At 36.0% G+C, this 21,971-nt stretch overlaps 1 protein-coding gene across 5 annotated transcripts in view; it reads right to left on the reverse strand.

Moving 5' to 3' along the window:
- FAT1 (FAT atypical cadherin 1) overlaps positions 1-21,971 on the reverse strand; it is a 105,831-nt gene that overhangs the window by 50,996 nt on the left and 32,864 nt on the right. For all 5 annotated transcript variants that reach the window (XR_005626592.1, XM_039700024.1, XM_039700026.1 and 2 more), the window contains exon 3: positions 16,459-16,773. Coding sequence is in view for 4 of the 5 variants with exons in the window: in XM_039700024.1 (XP_039555958.1) it covers positions 16,459-16,773 (315 nt within the window). In the remaining variant the exon portion in view is untranslated. The remainder of the gene's footprint in view (positions 1-16,458; positions 16,774-21,971) is intronic.

Here is a 21,971-nt window from a genome sequence, read left to right on the forward strand (position 1 = left end):
AAGCAACTACTAAGCAAAGCATCCCATATTCTCTGAAGCAGCAACACAGAGGAAAATGCAATGTCAGAAGACATTTTATCCAACTATCCCAGATTATGATAGTGAAAACTTTTTGATAGTGAAATTGCCACCTTGATCCTTAATTGTCAAACTGGAAAACAGGGAAGCAATTACCCAATGAAGGATGAAATAGAGATCAAAATACAGGTGGCATACTTCATGTTTCATTTTCTAACTACACAGTAATTTTTTTATTAATATGACCTTATGTAAGAAAAACTAAAATCCACTTATAAAATTTTCAAAGCTTGTCTGCTACAATAAAAAAGCCTCCAATTTTGTCTCTCAGGTGATAAAAAGTAGAATATGTAAGAAAAGCAATCAAGACTTCATTTTCACTTAAAAGAGAAAGGCCAAAAGAAAGAGGATTGTATACCACAGGTGAATAGCTACTCAGTGCTTCTGACAAAAACAGCTGTAGTCTACTTACACCAACAAAACAGACAGCATGTACTAAATAATACGAACAAAACCTATATAAGGTGATATTACAGCTGTCAAATGTTCAAACAACTATTCTGCAAAAAACAGATAGTGCAAATAACAGCTGCTCCAATTATGGTCAAATCTGCCCTTGTTTTTCCAGCAATTTTGTTCGCCATCATATCAAACTATTTTTCTAGTATTCTTGACAATGATGTGTTATCTTCTCCTGCTTTACGTTTTAATGTTTTTACATAGAAGATATGTTTGCTATTGTTAAGATATATTTTTTGGTATTATGAAGTAACTGTCCTCAGACACAAAGAAAGGGGGAATGAAAATTCAAACATACAAAACCCCGAAACAAACAACAAGGAAAAGAAGTTGCATTAATACTGTGAATTTAGGAGGGGGCAAGGGAAGAAAGAGAAAATGATGTGACAGTTGTCTATTAACCTTCCTGAGGTAATATTTTCACGTGGATATTACAGAGCTGTGAACAATGACAACTGAAAATATTTAATGTTACATATTCTAAAAAGCTTTATTTTTCTGCCCAAGTCTGGATAGTACATTTTCTTTTCACAGGCACTATGGGAAACAGAATAGGACTGTTAATTGGAGGTGCACAAGTGGTACAGCTGCCGCCTCATCTGCTTCCTTCCAGCAAAGGGGCTTGCAGGTGATTTCAGGAAACACCAAGTTCTCCTAAAATCTCTTTCTACTGAGTACCTCTGTAAAAATCCAGCACAAGCCCTCCCATGAAGCATTAAGCTCAAGGCTCACCACAGTTAAAAGAGAAAAGGCCAGCCACTAAAGGCTATGCTGAACTACTGTTGAGCAGCTGAGTTGAAAATGGGAAAAATCTCAAAAAAACACAAGAAAAACAAAGCAATCGAGCAGAAATATCTCATAATGCTTGCATTTCTCTGAATATTCAATATTTAGTCTATATCCTCTAACAATAATAAGACTCCATCTCTCACAGCAGCAGCAAGTAGAGAATTACATGAGATCAGAAAAATGGCATGTTTTAATAGCTTCCTATCCATTTTATTTTTCATCAAGGGCCATGAAGACTGGAGCCACCCCTAAAGATGGCAATTAATACTTGGAGGAAAAAAAAAAATCAATCAAAAAACCATTCAAAACCTTTTGCTTTAAGCACTCAAAACAAAATTCTACCGTATACCACTGCTTTACACACTAGCAATTCTTAAAGGAAGTCTTGCTCCAGATAAAATTTTGGTTAATGAAGTTGGTCAATACAACACAAATGGGTAAGCAGAAAAATATCCAGCAAGAACAAAATATACATGCTTTGATCTGTTAAAACCTACAGTCTTTTCAGCCAAGCATGCCACACTTCTGTTAAAACACTTCAGACCAATAACAGAAGGGCTTAGTCTTCACCATATATATCCAGTATATTCAGCAGAAACTAATGCCAACAAAGGAAATGTAACACTTCTGGATTTAGACTCACATACACATGCATGACATTCTTTTTATTTAACTCTTTACTGATAGACACTTTCCTAAGTGCAAATTTAGCTTCAGTGAAGTGTCTCACTTCAGCTTAAGACTATAAAAGGTTTGATTATTGCAATCACAACATATTTCTATTTTTGCCCTGTTTTTCTATATTACAGAATATTTAATGCTGCACCAACAGATTTTGTCCATTGTTGAAGAGCTTTCCTGAACTATGGCTGTGACAATAAGGTCAAGTGTTCTTATGTACTGTAACTGCATGTTAAGAGGGTTGGGGACAATCTTTGGACCTAATATAAGCTCCCTGCAACAAAACCACCACTCTGCTCTGTTCTTAAGTTTTTTAAGATGGAACTGCTTCTCTTTTCTGTAACATTTTATCTATATCCTGCTGTGCCCCTCCCTCTACAAAAATAAATTCATGACCACATTTTTGCACGCACCGCATCCCCAAAGGAGTGGCGAGTAAAAGATTTCAATTAAGCTCTGAAGAAGTCTGTAAAACATTCAGTTTTGAAATCCTTGTTATGAGATGGGGAGAATGTATTCATTACTGAATGAAATAACAGCATGTGTGAGAAACGAGTCACTTGTGACAATCCATTCTATTTCAAAGCAAAACTGACTCATAGCATTGTTTTGTAGTCATATTCTTGCATTTTGCTTCTGCCTCCTTTTGTCAGTCCCCTCTCCCAAAACCAAAAAGAACAATAAGCTGCAGTAAGTCACATCACTGACTATTATTTCACCTGAAATCAATGTCACTATGGCCAGACAGGTCAAGCATTCTTGAGAAATACAAGTTTATAAAAAACATTTCTAAGATAATAATGAGGAAATGGTATCTCTAGTGAACTGGTGCAATTTTTGTGTTTAGTAATATTTAAAAACTTGCCTCATCAGAAACATTTTCAGAACAGCAGCTAAATAATTTAGAGAGTCTCTGGATAAATCATAGTTGTTCTGCCTCACTAGCTGGAGAGTGACTAGAATCAACTGAAACTAACAGTAAACATCTGTAACAAACAAAACAAACAATAAAAACTGCACTAGTAGCAAATACAACTCTATTCTCTCTTCATTCCTTATCTGAGTTTACATTCTGGGGATACCTGTTGTCTATTTGATGTCTACCCAAAAACTAAGAGAATCACAACTGCACTCAGATAAAACTTACTTCAGATTTCTATTTTAAATAATAGCAAAACAAACATACAGAAATGTAACTGCAGCATACAATTATAAATATGAATAAAACTCTACATTTGGAATAGAAATTAGCACCAGAGATCAGGTATTAGCAGAGATGTATTTCACACTGGCTCCCAGATACACGCTAATCTCTGTTTCTGAAGACTAGAACATCAACAATTTGATTCAATGCTGAAATGACAATATTCTTAAAAAAACATAGAATATTAGGTGGGCACTCGGTTAAGAATTATCTGTTAGCTATCGTAAAGGCATGGATGATGTCAAAGTGGTAAAGTGGCATCAGAAAAAAAAAAGTCGCATCAGAAAAAGTGGTCTTTGCAAGGGGAGGGGGAAGGCTTGAAGTTTTTATTTTACTGAGTACACATGATGCATCCCCGTGCATTTGTTCTTTCACAAACACCTGCAGACTTTCCAACTGCACATTCAGCTTGAGATGATGAAGATTCTGGAGATGGGAGGGAGTTTGCCTATTAGACATGGTTAAGCCCCACAATGAACCAAAAGACTAAAGTAGATGCTAAGTGTACTGTGCTGTCTCCAGTGAGTTTGAACTGAGAGGCTTGATTTGAATTAGTAGAACGCTATTTGAATTGCAGCATACAAAAAGTAAGTTTCTCTGATATTTGAATGAATTAGCACTGAAGAATTAAGGAAGCAGCTACAATTTTTTTTATCATTAACTTCAACAGATACAGGTCATAAACTAAATATGAGGGAGGACATATTTGGTCAACGTGGCTTTTGTCCTCTGTGTTAAATGCAAGCTATAACTAACCAGTATAATGGTTGCTCTGGGCTGCATCAGTCAATTATCACTTAAGTTCTCAGTCATGACTACTGCAACTTAGTCAATTATTATTTTAGCTCTCGTTTCCCCACTTCAACCCCCAAACCAACAAATTACTAGTGAATGTTAAAGGGTTTCTTTTTTATTTTTAACATATAATAGACCTTGTTTACAGGATCTTAATATGTAAATCAGTCTAAGATTTGAAGGAAGCATGGATTTTAAATTCATACATGGCTGTAATGGTAATTGTGTTACCTTCTGCATAATACAGCCCAAATGCACTGAGCAAATTACCGCAAATATTCTGTTAGTTGAAGACCAATTATGTATCTTCAAGTAACAGAGATACTGTCTCATTTCAAGAGAGGGTTTCCTACTAATCTTTGTCATTTAAGAAGTAGTGTATTATATCCAATTCAAGACAGCTTTCCCTTCTAGAGAGGATTATATCTTTCTTTTGTATGACAGACTAAGTCCACAGAAATCAGCAGTTTCCTCCTCACAAAAGTACTAGGTGTGATCAAGTCATGTCTCAGACATCTCTCATAATGCAGTGAGTGTAAGTCTCACGGTCTGAAAGATCTCTTATGAGAAAATTTTCAACTTCTTCTGATATCTCAGCACTCTCCAAAACATGAACAAAATTACTGATAAAACAATAATCCAAGATTATTTCATCACTCACACATAAAGATGACTTTTTTTCAGTCTTCTTTCAACTGATTTCAAGTTAACTGTGTTTTACACTTAACTTACCATTTAATCAATGACCACCAGAAAAGGCCCACATTTTCTTTCTGAAGATGTTCAAATAAGCTTTTTGGCAAGAGTATAGTCAAAGCTTGTTTTCTATGTAAGCCAAAAATTATCTTCACAACCAAACCAAATTAACAGGTTAATAAAAGCAGGTCAATAAAAATGAATAGCAAAGGGACTGAAGAAGAGATTCTACCTTTGCAGCTGGCAAAAAAACTCAGTCTTATGAGCCATACAATGACTGATGATGACTATCATAAGCTACAAAGTCTAACATATCACCACTGCCCTACATCACCATGAAGGCAGACAGCTGAGTTAAAAAAGAAACAAGATAGTGCTAACAAGCTATCATACTGGAGCAAGTATATCATAAAGGAACTGAACTTTGGTTTACATAGTCTTAAAGATAATTCCTTAGCAATTTCACTTGCTTTTCATTCCTAAACTCTTCCTTGTTCTACACACCTTAATAACTCTCATCGAAACCAGTAACAGAATTGTCACCAGTAAGTTTCTAATGCTGAAATATGATTGTAAATATACAGTCCCAAGAGAAACTAGGATTATAATTTAAAATCACCTTAAATGGCTGCAAATGCCTCTTCTGCTCAAGTACAACACTTAAAAGCAATCATTACTGTTCTTTTAACAAAGATCTCAAAAATGGTACCACTTTTCAAGAAGAATTGAGAGCCTGGGTCCCTTTTTCAAGTCTCCTAGCCATACACTCTCTCCACTAGTTCTGCTGTTGCTTGCTTGTTCTCTCTGGCCTCTTTAATTTTACCTGTTTTTGCTATGTAGTTCTTTAGGTAGAACAAAGATCCATTCTGCCTAGCAGAGCGCACAGCCTGTGGCTAGGAGACTTTTCTGGATAGTCTAAATACACTTTTGGGGCTAAAGGACTTATACTTCATATATAAACTTCCTGATGAGTGTAATTACACAAATGAGTTACAATATCCTAGCTTTCAAAAAATTAAAATGGAAACCTACTGCAGTACACTCTGATGAAGTCACTGCTCCCTTTTTGTTAAGTATAGCATGATGGCACTGAACTAGTACAGTCTTTCACAGTTTTGGTGCCTTCTCCCCTTCAATTCCCATGTGTAGCCATTCAAGCAAAAGCCAACAGGACACTCCCACAATGTACAGACACCTAAGTAAACTGCAGACTGAAAAGTCGGAAACACATTAAGAACTACATTCTGTTTGCTCTTCAGATCACCTTTTCTTTTCACTTAGACATTTCCTTATTCCTGCATATGTTCTGGATTTCATCCACAAAAAACACTCTTGGCACATCTGTCTCAGATGAATAGTTCTTGCCCTTTGAAAAGTACTCCATGAAACGTCAAGCAATAATTGAGATCTCAGTCCTACCCAAGTCAGGACTGCATCAACAAGGGGTAACACCCTGTCAATAAGGGTGTATTTGTGCAGCACATTTACTGCAGTAACATCACAGAATATGCTGAGTTGGAAGGGACATACAAGGATCATCAAGTCCAGCTCAGTGTTTATAGGCGTGTTGCCAAGACAGACTGTAAGCTTTGTATATACGACCAAAAGGTTTGGCTAATATTTCATTACATCAGGCACCATGTTTATCTGTAACCAGGCAATTACCTACTCAATCCTACTACTATAAAGTATAACTGCTAGGTGTACATCTGGAGTCACTTACCTGAACTATTTTAACAGCATTCTGGAATTTACTAAGCAGAATACTCATTAATCATATTTGTGATCTGAGCATGAAGCAAAGACAAGCAACCCTCCAAAGATTATTTATGTACAGCATAAGGAAAAAACCAAAATTTACATAAACAGCTAAGCCATCCAATATGACAAACACAGTAGAATTTCAATTTCAACTAGATTTCAAATTAAATGTAAAATTAGTGTTTATTGATCATATAATTGTAGAAAATTCCACAAATGTATCTAACTAAAAGTAAATCATGTCATTTTGTATACTCTAATTAGTCACTGACTACATTATTTTTAGTCTGGATTTCCTAACATTGGTATTAACTTCTTGTGCAGCAAATTTTAGCAGTAAAATTATTTGGGAGATAATGAAAAGAACTATATAAATAACAACAAACACCCAAACAGCTACATTAAAATGTCTATGATCCTGCATTCTCAGGATAATTCTTACTCTCTAAATGCTTGAGAGCATTTAGGGTGAGTCCAGTCATTCATATTCTTTTGCCAGTTTCTGTCACACAGAAGATAAAACCTAGAACTGTAAGTCAATAGCATTATAAGATAAAATTGAAAAAAACCTGTATTTAATAAATAATAACATATAGTTAAAATAATTTTGAATTAAATATTAAACAAAACTCATGTATGTTTATTTTAAGAAAACTAGTAAGGATGATACATTTCCTCTAGAATGAACTTTGATCTTATTGCCAACAGAACACTATAAATTTTTGTTACCTCTTTGCTTACTTTGCGAAAATATTCTTGCCTTCAAAAGCCACACCAATTCAAAGCCTTCCATAATTAACTCTAAGTTACCTTATGTCATCACTCATTTTTTATCTCATTTTGAGATATATCATCTTCAATAACTAAGTACAGAATTATTACCATAAAATCACACATCATCTTGAAAGATCTTTTCAAACTTACTTTATTTGTAATGCTCTGAACTCCCTATACATTTAAACACTAAAACATTAATTTCTAAGTGAGAATTTGGGGATTTATAAAATGCTGCTGCCTCTTCCCTTGTTCTTTTTTTTCATCATGTTATTTTCTACATTTACAATATAGAATGTATTAAAGCACACAGCATTCTTATCTACTGATTTAAAGGAAACTGCTTTTGTAACTGCACCATATACATAAAGAACTTCATGCAATGCTCATAAAAGAGATGATCACGTAAACTGCTGTCAAAGATCTTGCCTTGGCTCTCAGTGAAACTGAGGAATAATTTTGTAGATCATATCTAGCTAGTCCTTGAACTGTGACTCCACTGTGAATTTTTAAGAAGGAAAAATTATATTACTTCATATAGAACAACATTTTTTTCTGGGATTGATCTATTTTCATTGATTTAAAAAAAATTCAAGGCAAGCTGATTTGAATCAGGGCTCTAATTCTGAGGAATTTTTTCTTATTATGAAATTAATCAATACTAATATTATAGTGTTGTTATATACAGAACTTCAAGTTACACTACTCAGAGATCCTACCAAGCAAAGCTTGTTATCTCTGAAAGCACATGTGAATAGAGGATTTTGCAAGTGGCCCACAACAGTACCTGATCACTGTCTCTTCCTTGACTAGAATTATAGTCTTGCATATTATATACTCCAGCTCAAAAGAATATGTGTTATAGGGGGAGTCTGGTTCTATTATCATTTCAAATATACCCTTGGCAAGTCTGCATAGGACACAAAGCTGAGTGGTGCAGATGACACAACAGAAGGACTGGATGGCATCCAGAAGGACCTGGACAAACTTGAGAGGTAGGCTCACAAGAACCTCATGAACTTCAGCAAGTCAAGACGCTGGGTCAGGGCAACTCCAGATACGATTCGAGACTGGAAGATGAACTGAGAGCAGACTGAGATAAACTGCAGGGAAGGACTTGCGTGTTGTCATGGATGAAAAGCCGGACATGACCCTGCAATGTGCACTTGCAGCCCCAAAGGCCAACCACATCCTGAGCAGCATGGCCAGCAGGTTGAGGAAGGGGATTCCACCCCTCTACACTGCTCTGGTGAAACCCCACCTGGAATGCTGCATTCCAGCCCTGGGGATGGTCCTTAGACCCAATAGAGCAGGTCTAGATGAGGGCCATGAAAATGACAAGGAAGCTGAAGCATCTCTTGATGAAAACAGACTGAGATAGTTTGGATTGCTTGGCATGGATAAGACAATGCTCTGGGAAGACCTTCCAGTACTTACAGGGAGCTTCTAAAACAGGAGAGCAACTTGTCACAAGGGCAGATAGTGATGGGACAAGGGAGAGGGAATGAGGGAAGATTTAGATTAGGATGTTAGGAAGAAATTCTATACTCAGAGGGAGGTGAAGAACTGGAACAGGTTGCCCAGAGAAATTGTGAATGCCCCATTCCTGGAAGTGCTTAAAACTACACTGAATGGGAGCCCAAGCAATCTGATCTAGGAATACCAGGGTGGTATTCCTGCCCATGGCAGAGGCGTTGGAACAAGATCAGATTTAAGGTCTCTTCCAACCCAAGCCTATGTCTCCATGACTGCTGCATCAGAACATGGGAAAATTGAAAGAGACTCTCCCTTTCTTTTACTCTTGGTTTACAACACAGATCATGCAGAGGATGACGTAAAGTTTTTATGTAATTCCAGGAACAAATAATGGAAAAAGAAAGGACTGCTGTGCTTCCCATTTATTTTCCCAAATTTTTTTCTTTTTAAAAAGGGATGTAAGAGAACAAATAAATAAAATAAAGCCCCAACACCACCACCTAAGATTTAAAAGAAGTGCTCTCTACATAAAGGTCTCTCATGCTTTCAAGTAATTTTAAAAATAGCTGCCTATTATAGCAAAATTTCTATATTTGCAGATGCTATATCTCTAAACAGGGTAGAAAGGATACGAAAATATTATTAGAAATTTCAGATATTAACTTGTTTTCCCAGTTACAAAAAAGACCTAGCACTTCAAGTGCTTTTAAAAAGGCAAAACAAAGTAGCTTTTTGCAGAATTAAACTCTTTTTAAAAACATTTGGGATAATTCTGGTCACATTTCCAGTAAAGAAAAAAAAATCTATTTTAAAGACAGCATAATCAAATACTTTATCTGCATGAAACAGGTAAACACTTGAGCACATAGAGGCTGCTACATACACTTCAAGCTGTGTGACAGAAGTGAACAATAATTGAGCCTGGCTTTGCTTACCAGCTACAGAAGTTACATGAAAAAATTCAGCATTTTGATCTTTATTTAATTTTAAATCACATAAGCGTGCAATATACTAACAATGGTTTTATCCAAGTTCCAAAATATTACGTCAATTGGGATTAAAACCCACAAGTAGTTAAACAACAAAGATTTCCTTTGTTAAAATGAAGCCAATACTACTCTGTGGTCACTGACCCTTCATTTCCTCACTAAGTAATTCTCCTGTGTTATCGGAAACCCATGGAAGTTGTTTGCAGCTGTACCCATTTCCCATTTCACTTCAGTCTCCAAATCAGACAGACCAACAGACAGACACACACACACACTCTCGATTAAAGGTTACTGTGTAAAATGCACAGGATACAGTTATGTTTTGAAATGGGCGATTACTCAAAGCTTCTGCTGAATTCCCCAGCTAATATCCCATCTAAATGGACTATCTCCTACACCATAGGATTACTAATTTCCTCAAAGGTACGTCCATAATATTCTCCTAATAAATATCAAACTGCTTCATACATAACTCAATATAGCTTTACAACACTCCCAAGTAATTAGGTCACACAATTACTTTTATTTTACGCCTGCAAAACCTAAGTATGGGAAAATTAACAACTCGAAATTTATTCTGGCATTCTCCTGTCCATGTTGTCAACCCAAGACTAGTTTTTAGAAACATGCATCACTTTCATACCCAGCTTCATTAAAAGCATAGAAAGCTATACTTTTGTGATCAGCATTTCTGCCAATCTGAACCAAAATTGTTATATGGCACAGTACCTCCCTTCCTCATTTGCTATTATTGCTTTAAATTTCTGAGGTAAGGCATGACTTCTCAAGAAAGTGTTTTTTGAGACCCAGCCCTGATTCCCTCCCCAAGCCAAATCTGGTTGGCACAACAAATATAACTAAGTCCTGGGGAAGTGGAAAGAAGCATACCAATTGGTCAAAAGATCAGAAATTATTTCTAGCCTGAATATATGTGCAAGGTATTATACAATGTATGTATATTATACATATATTACAAAGATTATAAGGGCACTATACAGATACCTGGTTAGGATTCAATTTTCTTGCTCAGTAATACTAGGGAGAGCTGAGGGGAACTCCTTTCTCTAAGTGAATGCAGATTTTGTCATTCTAGCATGCATGCTGCATTTATAATGCAATATCTGCTCAGTAATACTAGGGAGAGCTGGAACTCCTTTCTCTAAGCGAATGCAGATTTTGTCATTCTAGCATGCATGCTGCATTTATAATGCAATATAACTTTCTTTCAGGCACCTTAACTCAGCAATCTTTGAGATATTCATCATACAGAGCCTGTAACACTGAGCAGCAGCCATATTTAAAAAACATGGCATAGCAAAACTATTTCATCCATATGGAAACTGATGCAGAGTTCAGGGAATTCAGTGAGCTTTTTTTGTTTACAGAGAATTCAGTCTAGTGTCTCTAGTTCTATAGCAACTTAGGAAATTCTTCCTAGCTCTTCAATTTCCATGTTTTACATATGACTTGCTGAGTTATTGCTAGTCATTTAAAAGTTAATACCTTTCTTCTAATTTCACATGATGTTTGCCATCCCACAATTTAAAAAGTAAAGCTAGAAAAAAACATGAAATGGGAAACTATTCCCATTTCCCATAGGAAAAGAATTTGGTTGACAATATCATTCTGGGGAACTGTCAGCAAACATTTTAAACTGGGGAGCTCATTTGCAAACCACCCTTACAATTCTTATTAGGTGCAACAGAAAGCTCATATTTCATGTATGTCCTACCCTCCTCAGACAGAAAGAAATTACATGGTTTAATCAAACCTTTTAGCAAAAAAAAAAGGTTTTAGTAAAATGAATACAATAACTCTTTTGAAGAGAAATTAACAGATCAGTTTCTAAATATACAATTTCTAAATACAAATATATTAGAAATTATAAAATCATAATTCACTGACTCATAAATGTACACTTATATGCAATGGTCATCAGCTACTACCTGCAGATGACATACTAATTGTCTGTTCCACTTTCTCTAAGAAAGCAATCGTGCTATCAAGTGTCATCTTTCCAACACTTCTCAAAAGCAAAAAAGCAAATTAAGATATTTTAAGCATAGGCATGAAGATGAGGAAAAATATAATTTTTTCTACTCAACAGGACTGTGTTCATGTAAAATACAAACAGTGAGTAGTTTATTCCAAGCATTAAAATAATCAATTGTATTTTGTAAATACAGACATGCAGCTTACATCTACGATATGTGAAACTTTTTAGTTCTACAAGTACCTAAATAGCTCACAAGCAAATCAACCACACCTGCAAGAAACAGAAATAGTACTAAAGCACTATTATACATACCATATGTATTACATGTGCTTATAAAAGCGTTGTATATGTATTTTAAGCTCCAAGGCACAAATCTCAGAACTTGTTTACTGCCATTTAATCCTCTGCTGTGCATGAGTGTTCCTAAATGTGCAAATCTTTTCTGAGCCTCAGTGCAATGGCTCTAGTGTTAAGGGCTGAGATTAACCACAGAGTCCCAGGATGTGTGTTCAGAACAGCCACCAAATCATGCAACTTCACTCTTTCCACCTAAATGTATTAACATGAGTTGCAACTCTTCCACTTTGTCAATTACTTCTGTATTTAATTACAGGCTATGCTGCAAGAAGTTAAGCAGATATAAAGTAGTTACCATAATTTGCAGGTTTGTCTACAATTGTGTTGAGATTTAGCATGAAAGTTGTGGCATTCTGTTCCACAACTCTCTGTTCTCATTCTTTCTGGCAAATAATATTATGATAACTATTTTTATTCTACCTGGACAGCTCATATGTACTGCACTTTCTTTCATTGCACGGAAACTCCAAAGGTAAATAAAATGCTATTTCTTTTGCTTTCATGAAAGACCAAGTATATGTGAAAAGATTACAAAATGTCTTGTGATGTATCGTGTTGTATATCTTGTTCCAAGAAGTGAAACAGCATGCAAAGAAAAACTTAGCAGTGTTTCCTTAAGTTATTTTATAATAATTTGAAATATAAAATACATTTCTAAGTGTCAGTGAAGATTTACTGAAGGGAGTACTTGGAAACAGTTTTCAGTAAGAAGCATCAGATACTATTTAAACAAGTAGCATTTCTGAGAAACTAATCAGTCAATCAAAATAGTTCTTGTCAAGAAAAGAAATCTCTTCTTTTTGTGAATAAGGAACTATATCCATGTCAGACAGTTTCTAAAAATTCAGGATTATTGCATTAAGACACAGACATCTCATTCTGGAGTCCACAAAGTTCTAGAAATGCATTGGCTACATCAGGAGAACAGAATGCAGTGTTTCACTTGATACAGTGTTACATGTAGGTTGTTTCTATTTATAATCTGTATTACTACTACGTGTGAGAATTCCAGCCATGGGCCACAATACCATAGCATTAAATTTTATAAAGAGAAAGGAAACAATGGATCCTTGACCAGGAGAGGAGATAATAACACATTACCTCCCCTAAGCTGTATTTTTAACAGTCATCAGATACTTCAAGAACCCCAACACTAGCTTTTAGTTAACTTGAACTGAATGCCATTACAGTCCTCAACTCGCCTTTGGGGATGCACAACAGCAGATATTTAACTCATACTGTCACTTTTAATGTTTCAACAGGATACAGTTAAAAAGACTTGATTAATATTCCAGCCCCATCTCCCCTGTGGCTGGAAGGGAAACTTGGGGCCCTGGGGAAGGTTTCTCTTCCTTGGACAAATACCTTACAGTGCGGTAACTTCACAGGGTACAACAAGGATATATACACACATAAGCAAACAAGACAAGACTTGATCTCTCCAATTCTAGTCAAATGTACTCTTCAGCTGAGCCCTCTTTTAACTGATTGGGGAAGATAAAATGCACTGTGTTATAACTAGAACAATAACCATTGTCTTTTAAAGTGTTTTTTCAACTCCTTAACATGTCAATTCTACTGAAAACACTTTCACACCAAATAAGATCTATTCAGATTAAATATATTCAATATCTGATAGACAGAAGAGAGACTTGAGAACTTATGAACTTGATAACCTCAGTCAAAACTCAACCCCTGTGTTAGTGCCCACTGCAGACTAACAGTTTCAAACTGGTCATGTACAGGATAGGCAGTATGGCCCATTAGAGCACATGAAATGGGAAGACAATATATATGAGTCAGCTTTATAATATCCATTGAATTATCTGAGTGCACTCTAGGAACAAGTTTCCCTTCTCTGCTCTGCCCACCTTTTCCCTTTCACTATGTTTAAAATGTCTGTCCAGAAGCATGTCTATCTAGCATTACAATTTTAACAGTAACAGACACCAGAGAAGGGTGGTATGAATGTCACATGATAGGTGAATACCTAAGCCTGGGCCTTTAATTATACTGAAGGGAAAAAAATCATTTTCTTCTGCTGAATGTAAATCAGAGGGAGATTCTTTTATTCCCAGAGCTTGTGTTCTGAAATATAATGATTTAATTATTTCCAGTTGCCCTTTTGCTTTTTATTCTTTAACACCAAACGGAGGACTGTGGATTGCACTGCTAACTTCTAGTGTATGCACGCTACAAAGGCAGGTAAGAAGCTCTCTTGACAGAAAATCTTTATTCCTTTTCTATTAAGTGCTCCTTATCACTTCACCATCTAGTGTGCTGAGCTCTCTCTCAAGGTCCCTTTGTAACCTAAATGAGATCACAGTAAGCTACTAACATAGAAAACTGCAAACTCTGTCTGAAGACAAGTCACAACCTCCCAATGCCCTAATTCTACCCATTAAATAGGAATAAAGATATTTCTTTATGTCAAACTTCAGCAAGGAAGGTACAGTAGTGTCTTTTTTCAAAACAGTTTGGAAAATACCACCTGATGATACAGGGGGGTGAAAGGGAAGGAAAAGAACAGAAGAAAGAGGAAGAGAAAATGACCTGCAGGAATATTTAAGGAAACAATAACCAAAAACAACTGGCTAATTATAGAGTAATGATGAAATGAATGGAGGTAGAATTTATGTTCCTTTGCAATTTGAATACTACAGTCATGCGCTTTTTTCCACCCAACTCATAGGCAATTTTATTCTCATTTTATCAGCATTATATTGAGAGACAACTAAAAACATCAAAGTGGCAGGCTAAAGAACTTTTTCAAAATCAGAAAGGGCAAGGAAGTAGATAAAAAAGCAGATTTTTTTTTTCATTTGCATCGTGTAAAATGAGAAAAAAGAGACAGTGTAGACTAAACAGAAATAAAGCATACCAACACTTTCTGCATTCACTTCAGAAGACTGTGGTTGAATTTTTCTTGCTTTACTTTTCAGGCTCCCTTTTCTCTAAAACCAACATTTTGTAAATATAGTGTTTGAATGAAGGCTTTAACTATACTAAATATCTTCCATTGCTATAGCTATTTCACATGTCCCTCTTGGCAGTGTTTTCACAGATGCAGCACATGCTGACAAAGAAGTTATTGGCAGAAATAACCCAAATAACATATCTGTGTTTGCACTCAGAGCTTTGCTGACACAGCAATTGCAATTGATAAAGCACATTTTATACCCTGAGCTGAAATAACTACAAAACAAAATGAAGGCCACAGCCTTCAAAATGTTGGAGGTTTTTTTCAGTCCATTTTTGTTCCTTTAAGTCCCCTGAAACTGCTTCCAGGAATGGGCAAGAGCTAAATTAATAAAACTTCTAGTGCTCCCTTGTACTTATTGGGTTTGTAATAGATTAAAGTCGCTCACTACACATCTGTAGGACTTCTAATCTAAAACTCTCTGATTTGTGAGAAAGAAAACCTGGCTGAGTGAATCAGAAGCACCTCTTACAATTTTTGCTGTGAAATAATACCTAAAGACAATGTTTAAAAAGCTAAGCTGGGCACAACCTTTCAAAAAACCCCCAAGTTCTTCTCTAGGCTTAAACTGTGGGAAAAACATCCAGTATGTGTATTATTTTCTCCACATTCAGAAAGAAGGGATGGTAAGCAACCCTTAAAATGTTTTCAAAATTACTGGGTAGCTTCACTTAATACTGATTATTGTGCTTCCCATCTGTCTGTCCTACACACCTTTCAGTACCTGCAATTCAGTTACTAGGTCACCTGATTCTTATGTTTGCACTCCCCTGTTAAAACCTCTGTGGTATTTTCTGAAGCTTTCCAAATAACCAGTGAACTTGGACTCTTTATTTTCATTGCATAAAAACCACAGCTGAAAATAATTCTCCAGATTATGCATTTCTAGCAGCAGCAATAGTTAATTACAAAGAAAGTATCTTCTGACTGTGGGACAGGTGAGTCTTCAGGTAGTAAATGGCTTATTTTGCTCAGACTAACATGACACCCTCCCCACCACCACTAAAAACTAATTTTTAAAAAGGCCTGACAAAAAAAAACCTCACCAAAACTATGAAGACAACTAAAAACTATTTGGATGGAACAAAACTAAAATATGGCTTTTTACTGTATACTCACTGCACTATGAAAATGCATGGACATTGACCAATCTACAGTGGAGCTACTCCGAAGTAAGCCTTCACAAAATATGCCTGATGTGGATGTCAAGTACTTTAAACCAAGTGCACCACTCTCACATCCTTTTCTACATGTTTGTATAACTTACTAATATTGACACAGCCCAAGATCCCAGCTTAACTCCAGCTATTGTGAAAGCATGTTTTCAACATTAAACCAAAGATTTTGATTTCACCTGGTTTATGCACTTATGCAAACACATTAATTTATTAATACTTAAAATAAAACACTGTATTGTACTTACCAGTTTTGGGATTTATTGAGAAGAATCCCTGTGGATTTCCACTTGTAATCTTGTAGGTTAGTTTTTCGCTTGAGCTCGAATCTGGATCAAATGCCTCAATCTGAATGACAGACACATCTTTAGGTGAGTTTTCCATGACCTCTGGGTAATAAACTGGTTCTGTGGTCTGAGGAGCATTATCATTAACATCCCCCACTTCAATGTAGATTTCAATGAAAGATGATAAGGGCACAACGCCTTGGTCTGTTGCATAAACAGTGAGCCAGTAATGTGAAGTAGTCTCACGATCCAGGTGATCTGCAGTCTCAATAATGCCTGTTTAATAGGAAGAAAGATAAATAGAAAATGCTCATTAAGTATGCAGAAATGTGTAAAAATACAGTAAGCAACAAGTTTAAGTAAATTAATAAATCAAAATGAATACAAGTTCAAAATAACCAACATTGATTCCACGGTGTGTGCTAATACACACACACATTAAGGCTAATCTGAAGCCACAAAAAATAAAATTACTGTAAGTTTCTAGCAATTGTGCATTACATATTAAAACAATATATTACTTGATTTCCTTTCCAACATCTTTTGAAATACAACAGACCAGTTAGCACTATTCATAAAATCGGTTTTGCCTGAAAGATTAAATCAAATATGCAATTCACAACCTTTTGGGACTTGAATGACTCTCTTTACTCGTTATAGTAAATTTTATACCATATTCAACTACCTGGTTTAGATGCCAAACTCTTGACCTCTCTACTATTATTCGTATTAATGAGCAACTACTTAAATGTGAAACATTTTTATCTCTGTGCCCAAATGAATTATTTGACTGAACTTGCTTTATGTGCTGGTTTATGTTCACACAGATATGTCACAGAAAAGAAAGCAGAAGTTATACCAAAGCTAAGCTTTGCCACTAGAACTAAACAATGGTTGCCATTACTCTAGAAATGGAAGGCAGCAAAAATAGGGGCAAAAATCCGCTCAATCTTACAAACATAAAATGAATTATCAAACAAGAAACTACTATACAATTCACAAACTTAATAATAAGCTGTCTGCTGAGCCTACAGGAGATTGTCTAAGCCAGAACTGACTAAAGAATTTACACCGCATGAAGAAATAACTATTTTTACAAACAGCTTACTCTACAAGCACAGCCATATTATGCATGTGTCAAAAGGCTATGTGGAATGCTGTAACCCATAAGATGGGGGATGAATATTAAATAGAGTCATGGAGCCATGGCAGAATAAAACTTCACACATTCCTTTTCCTGATCCAATCACTCCTACAGGGTGTCTGGTTTGAGATATTTTCTTAAGAGAACTTAAAACCAACCTGATACATCTCAGGATGAAGAACAGATTAAGCCCTTGCAACCATTTCAGTGGAAATTTTGAAGGGCTTTGTCATGGCTCTTACTATTTTGTTACATACTCACACACCAGGACTAGTCGGAACTGGAGCTAAGATGAGTCACCTATCACCACCTATCACCATGACAGACAGTTTTGGGCTCTGGATAAAGCCACATAATGTGAGTGTGCACGAAGTGGCACTTCTACTGAGCTCATTTACTTCACACAGATACATATATCTCTATATATTTACATATACATCAGTCACAGGATCTCAATAAAACTATGCCACTGCTTTCACAGGAGTTGTTCAGGAAAGAAATTAACTTCAAGTATTGTGTGCTTCACACACTACAGACACTTTTTTTGATACATTGTACTGACTGAGCAAAGTATTAAGGAATTACTTATTTATTCATTACTTTCTTTGCCTTGTGAGAAGCTGGTCTGAGCACGGCAGGTTAAAATTTTAAGATGTCAATAAGATCGCTTCAGAAGGGCTGGAGGGGATTGAAACTGATGCTTAGACCTGCAAACTCCCACATATAGCATTTCAAGCAACACAGCATTTCAGAACTACCACCAGATGTCAGTGTGGAAACTGGTTTAATACAGTGTCAAAGGCTACAGAACTGGGGTAAAAAGCAGGGGCACTACAGTTTCAAAATAGGCATGCATTACATGCAGTCTATGAAAGTTTTCCTAAAAGTAAACTACTGGTTTTATAATTTCCTTTTTTATTTTTCTGTGGAACAACATCATCAACAACTAAGTTCAGGTGTTAATATTGATATTTCACATTTCCGGTCTCTTGCCTCAGTATTTATATTTTGTTTGATGGTAGTTTTACTATTACAACAAAAAAGTAATACCATCCAGTAGTCACTGGATTTGTGCACTGGTTTCCTGAATAGCTTCTACATAAATTTGCTCTTAATAATGGACACAGCCTTGAGGACTCAGTTACCCAGATTCTACTTTGTAACTCATGGCACACTTTGTGCACAACTCTACCTCAGACAGGAGACTTGCTTGAGAGTATTCAAATTTGGTACTCACTGTGGCCTCACTTCAAAATCTAAATGCTGGATGTAGCATACAAGCACTTAATCTTAAGTCTGGGTGGACTCTATGTATGCCCTGGAAAGTTCTGTAAACCCTTCATGTCCTATCAAAGAGAAGACTGGATTGTATGAACTCCCTTCTATCAAGGGTTCCAGCAATGCTGCTTTATTACTTGTGATTCATGCTGAAAGGAACAACTGTTTTCATTTTACACATCCCACTTTCTAAACAGTAGCTGCATCAGAACTGGCATATTAATTTAAACATAGCCTTGACTGATTCTAAAGAAAGATTAAAAGAGACTCTTGTGGAAATGAAGCTCACTTCCTGCAATATGCTCACCCAACATCTACAAATTTTACCTCCCTAGTTACCAAAGCCCTCCTCAAGTAAAAGGATGACTGAACCTGTTTTGCTTTTGTAGTGTATTAGTTCTCAAACATCCATTCCCTTAAGTCACATCCATCACATGGGATGAAGAGGAAAAAAAAGTACCACACACAAAAAAAGTATCTCAAAAAGAAATATGTGGAAAAAATTGCAGTATGATACAGTGCACATCGGCAACTCTGTCTTTTGGTTGATTTTTAATTTCAAATTAGATCTGCATATATAATGTTACTTCTGTATATTTTACATAGACTTTGCAGAGTGTTCAAAAAAAGGCTCAGAATCTGTCTAATGACCCGACCACTGGCTGCATCATGTAACAATGGTTCCCCAATACAATAGCTCTGGCTTTCAGAATATCCCAATTTCCTACAGTGCCAATCACACTCTAAGCATGCATTAGTCAGAGTAACAGGGAATTTCATTGGTTTTCCATTTTTTCTCATGTTTCTCACTAAACTGATACTGAATTTGAGAGTGAATTTTTTTTTCTTTATGTGGCCTTTACAATTCCAATCCGAAATAGAAAGCATCCAGGAAAACAATTTTATGATCAGTCACCTGTGCAAAACCATCTACCTAACTGTTTAACACTAATCAACAGGTTAACTCCTGAATTAATTTTTCTTTTTTTTTTTAAAGGTACAAAGGACAGTTTAAAATAGATGCAATAGACAGTCATGAAAATGCAAGTTGGGAAATGTGTATTTGTGGATGTCCTACCCCTGGAAGTGTTCAAGGACAGCTTGGATGGGTCTTGGAACAACCTGGTCTAGTGAAAGTTGTCTCTGTCCATGAGTACAGAGTTGGAACTAAATGAACTTTAAGGTTCTTTCCAGCTCAAACCATTCTACAATTCCATGATTACTAGAGACAGTCATCACAGGTAAGTGGATTGATTATTTCGACAAAATCAAAAATGAAGACTCAAAATAACATTCCTGCATCGTAAAGGCTACGAGAAAGGGAACAGGAAGATACAGAACAAAAATTTCCCTTCAGCTTCCACATATTGAGAGCTGTGGACGAAAGGCCACCACACCTAGCTCTGCTCATTGCTCAAAGCTGCAGGCAATATAGCAAGGAAAGGGATGACTGGTCTATTAATATGACTCAGCTATCTTCCTGAGGTTTGAACCCAGCAATAAAATGGTACAGATATACTTATCCAGCACACATCCAGAGGTGGGAGCAGGTTCAGACAATCAAAACTTAAATTTCTTCTGGTTCTATATCAGCTTTTATATCACAAAGTAAAACCAAAACTAAACACACATACAAAGTACTTCAGTTTTTTCTCGGCCCCCTCAATAATCTGATGTTACATCAGTAATTAGAAAACACCATCCTATTGTCATTACTCTAATTGAAATTGCTCCTGCTTCTGAAAGCTTAACAATAAATCTTTCCTGATTTTGCCTATGAGAACACTAATAGTTTCATTTTTAATTTCTATTGAACAATAATGAGTAAAATTGCATGAAAACTTCAGTAGCCTACTATACCTTCTAAGGAACAGAAGCTCAAAAAAAAATTGATTACTTCTGTTAACATTTATAACCATCATTCTCCTACCAAACCACAGGTCTAGAACCAGTCCTTTAGAACCATTGGTCCTTGTCTTACTTTTCTGCTTTTGCAAATGCTGACTACAGTAGCCTGTTTTGCATATTAGGGCAGCATAAGACTGCATGCTGCCTGAAAGCCAGCACTCAGCACTTGTGGAGTTTATAAATTCACTGGTTTCTAGTTCCAGTTGTTCTCAGGATATCAGAGAAAAAACTGATGAGGACTCCTATAGCTAACAGAAATAATAAAACAATCTAACAAGAGTTAATTTGTTTTAATCTTGCAAACATCTAGATCCATTAAGCATCAGTAAGATGTTGATCATATCATCGGTTTTTACAGCATGTTTTGGCTCCTAGAAAAAAATTCTCCTTTTCTCTTAGACTGGTAAAAGGCACATTTAAGAAATACACCTTAAGTACCTCTACTGTATCATCAATGCTGTAAAAGCTCCATCTCTGCTCTAACTCTTCTCCCATTCATGGAATATCTTTAATCAGCAGATTTCCCATCTCTCCTCTATGCTAAGGTAGTTGGCTAATTTTGACTTTTACAAACCATTTGCTTTTTATGTAGCAAGACAAGATGAGAAATCTACTAACAAATCTTTCACGTGTATGGTAATCCCGTTGATCATATCATTGGTTTCAACAGTTTTGGCTCCTAGAAAAAAATTCTCCTTTTCTCTTAGACTGGTAAAAGGCACATTTAAGAAATACACCTTAAGTACCTCTACTGTATCATCAATGCTGTAAAAGCTCCATCTCTGCTCTAACTCTTCTCCCATTCATAGAATATCTTTAATCAGCAGATTTCCCATCTCTCCTCTATGCTAAGGTAGTTGGCTAATTTTGACTTTTACAAACCATTTGCTTTTTATGTAGCAAGACAAGATGAGAAATCTACTAACAAATCTTTCACGTGTATGGTAATCCCAACGACTTGCAAACATTGTTATTCAAAACATAAAGTGAAGTAAGGATTTAAAAAGCATTTTTTTCACTTGACTGGCTGTGCAATCTTGAAACCTTTCAGGTGGTCAGGATAAAAAGAAATTTAAATTCAGTCACTAACCACCAGAGGGGAGCACAAAAGAGCTCTGATTAAATGTTTCTCAGTCATCTGCAA

The sequence above is a fragment of the Passer montanus genome, unplaced genomic scaffold (genome assembly GCF_014805655.1).
Source record: "Passer montanus isolate IOZ18808 unplaced genomic scaffold, ASM1480565v1 scaffold14, whole genome shotgun sequence".
NCBI lineage: Eukaryota > Metazoa > Chordata > Aves > Passeriformes > Passeridae > Passer > Passer montanus.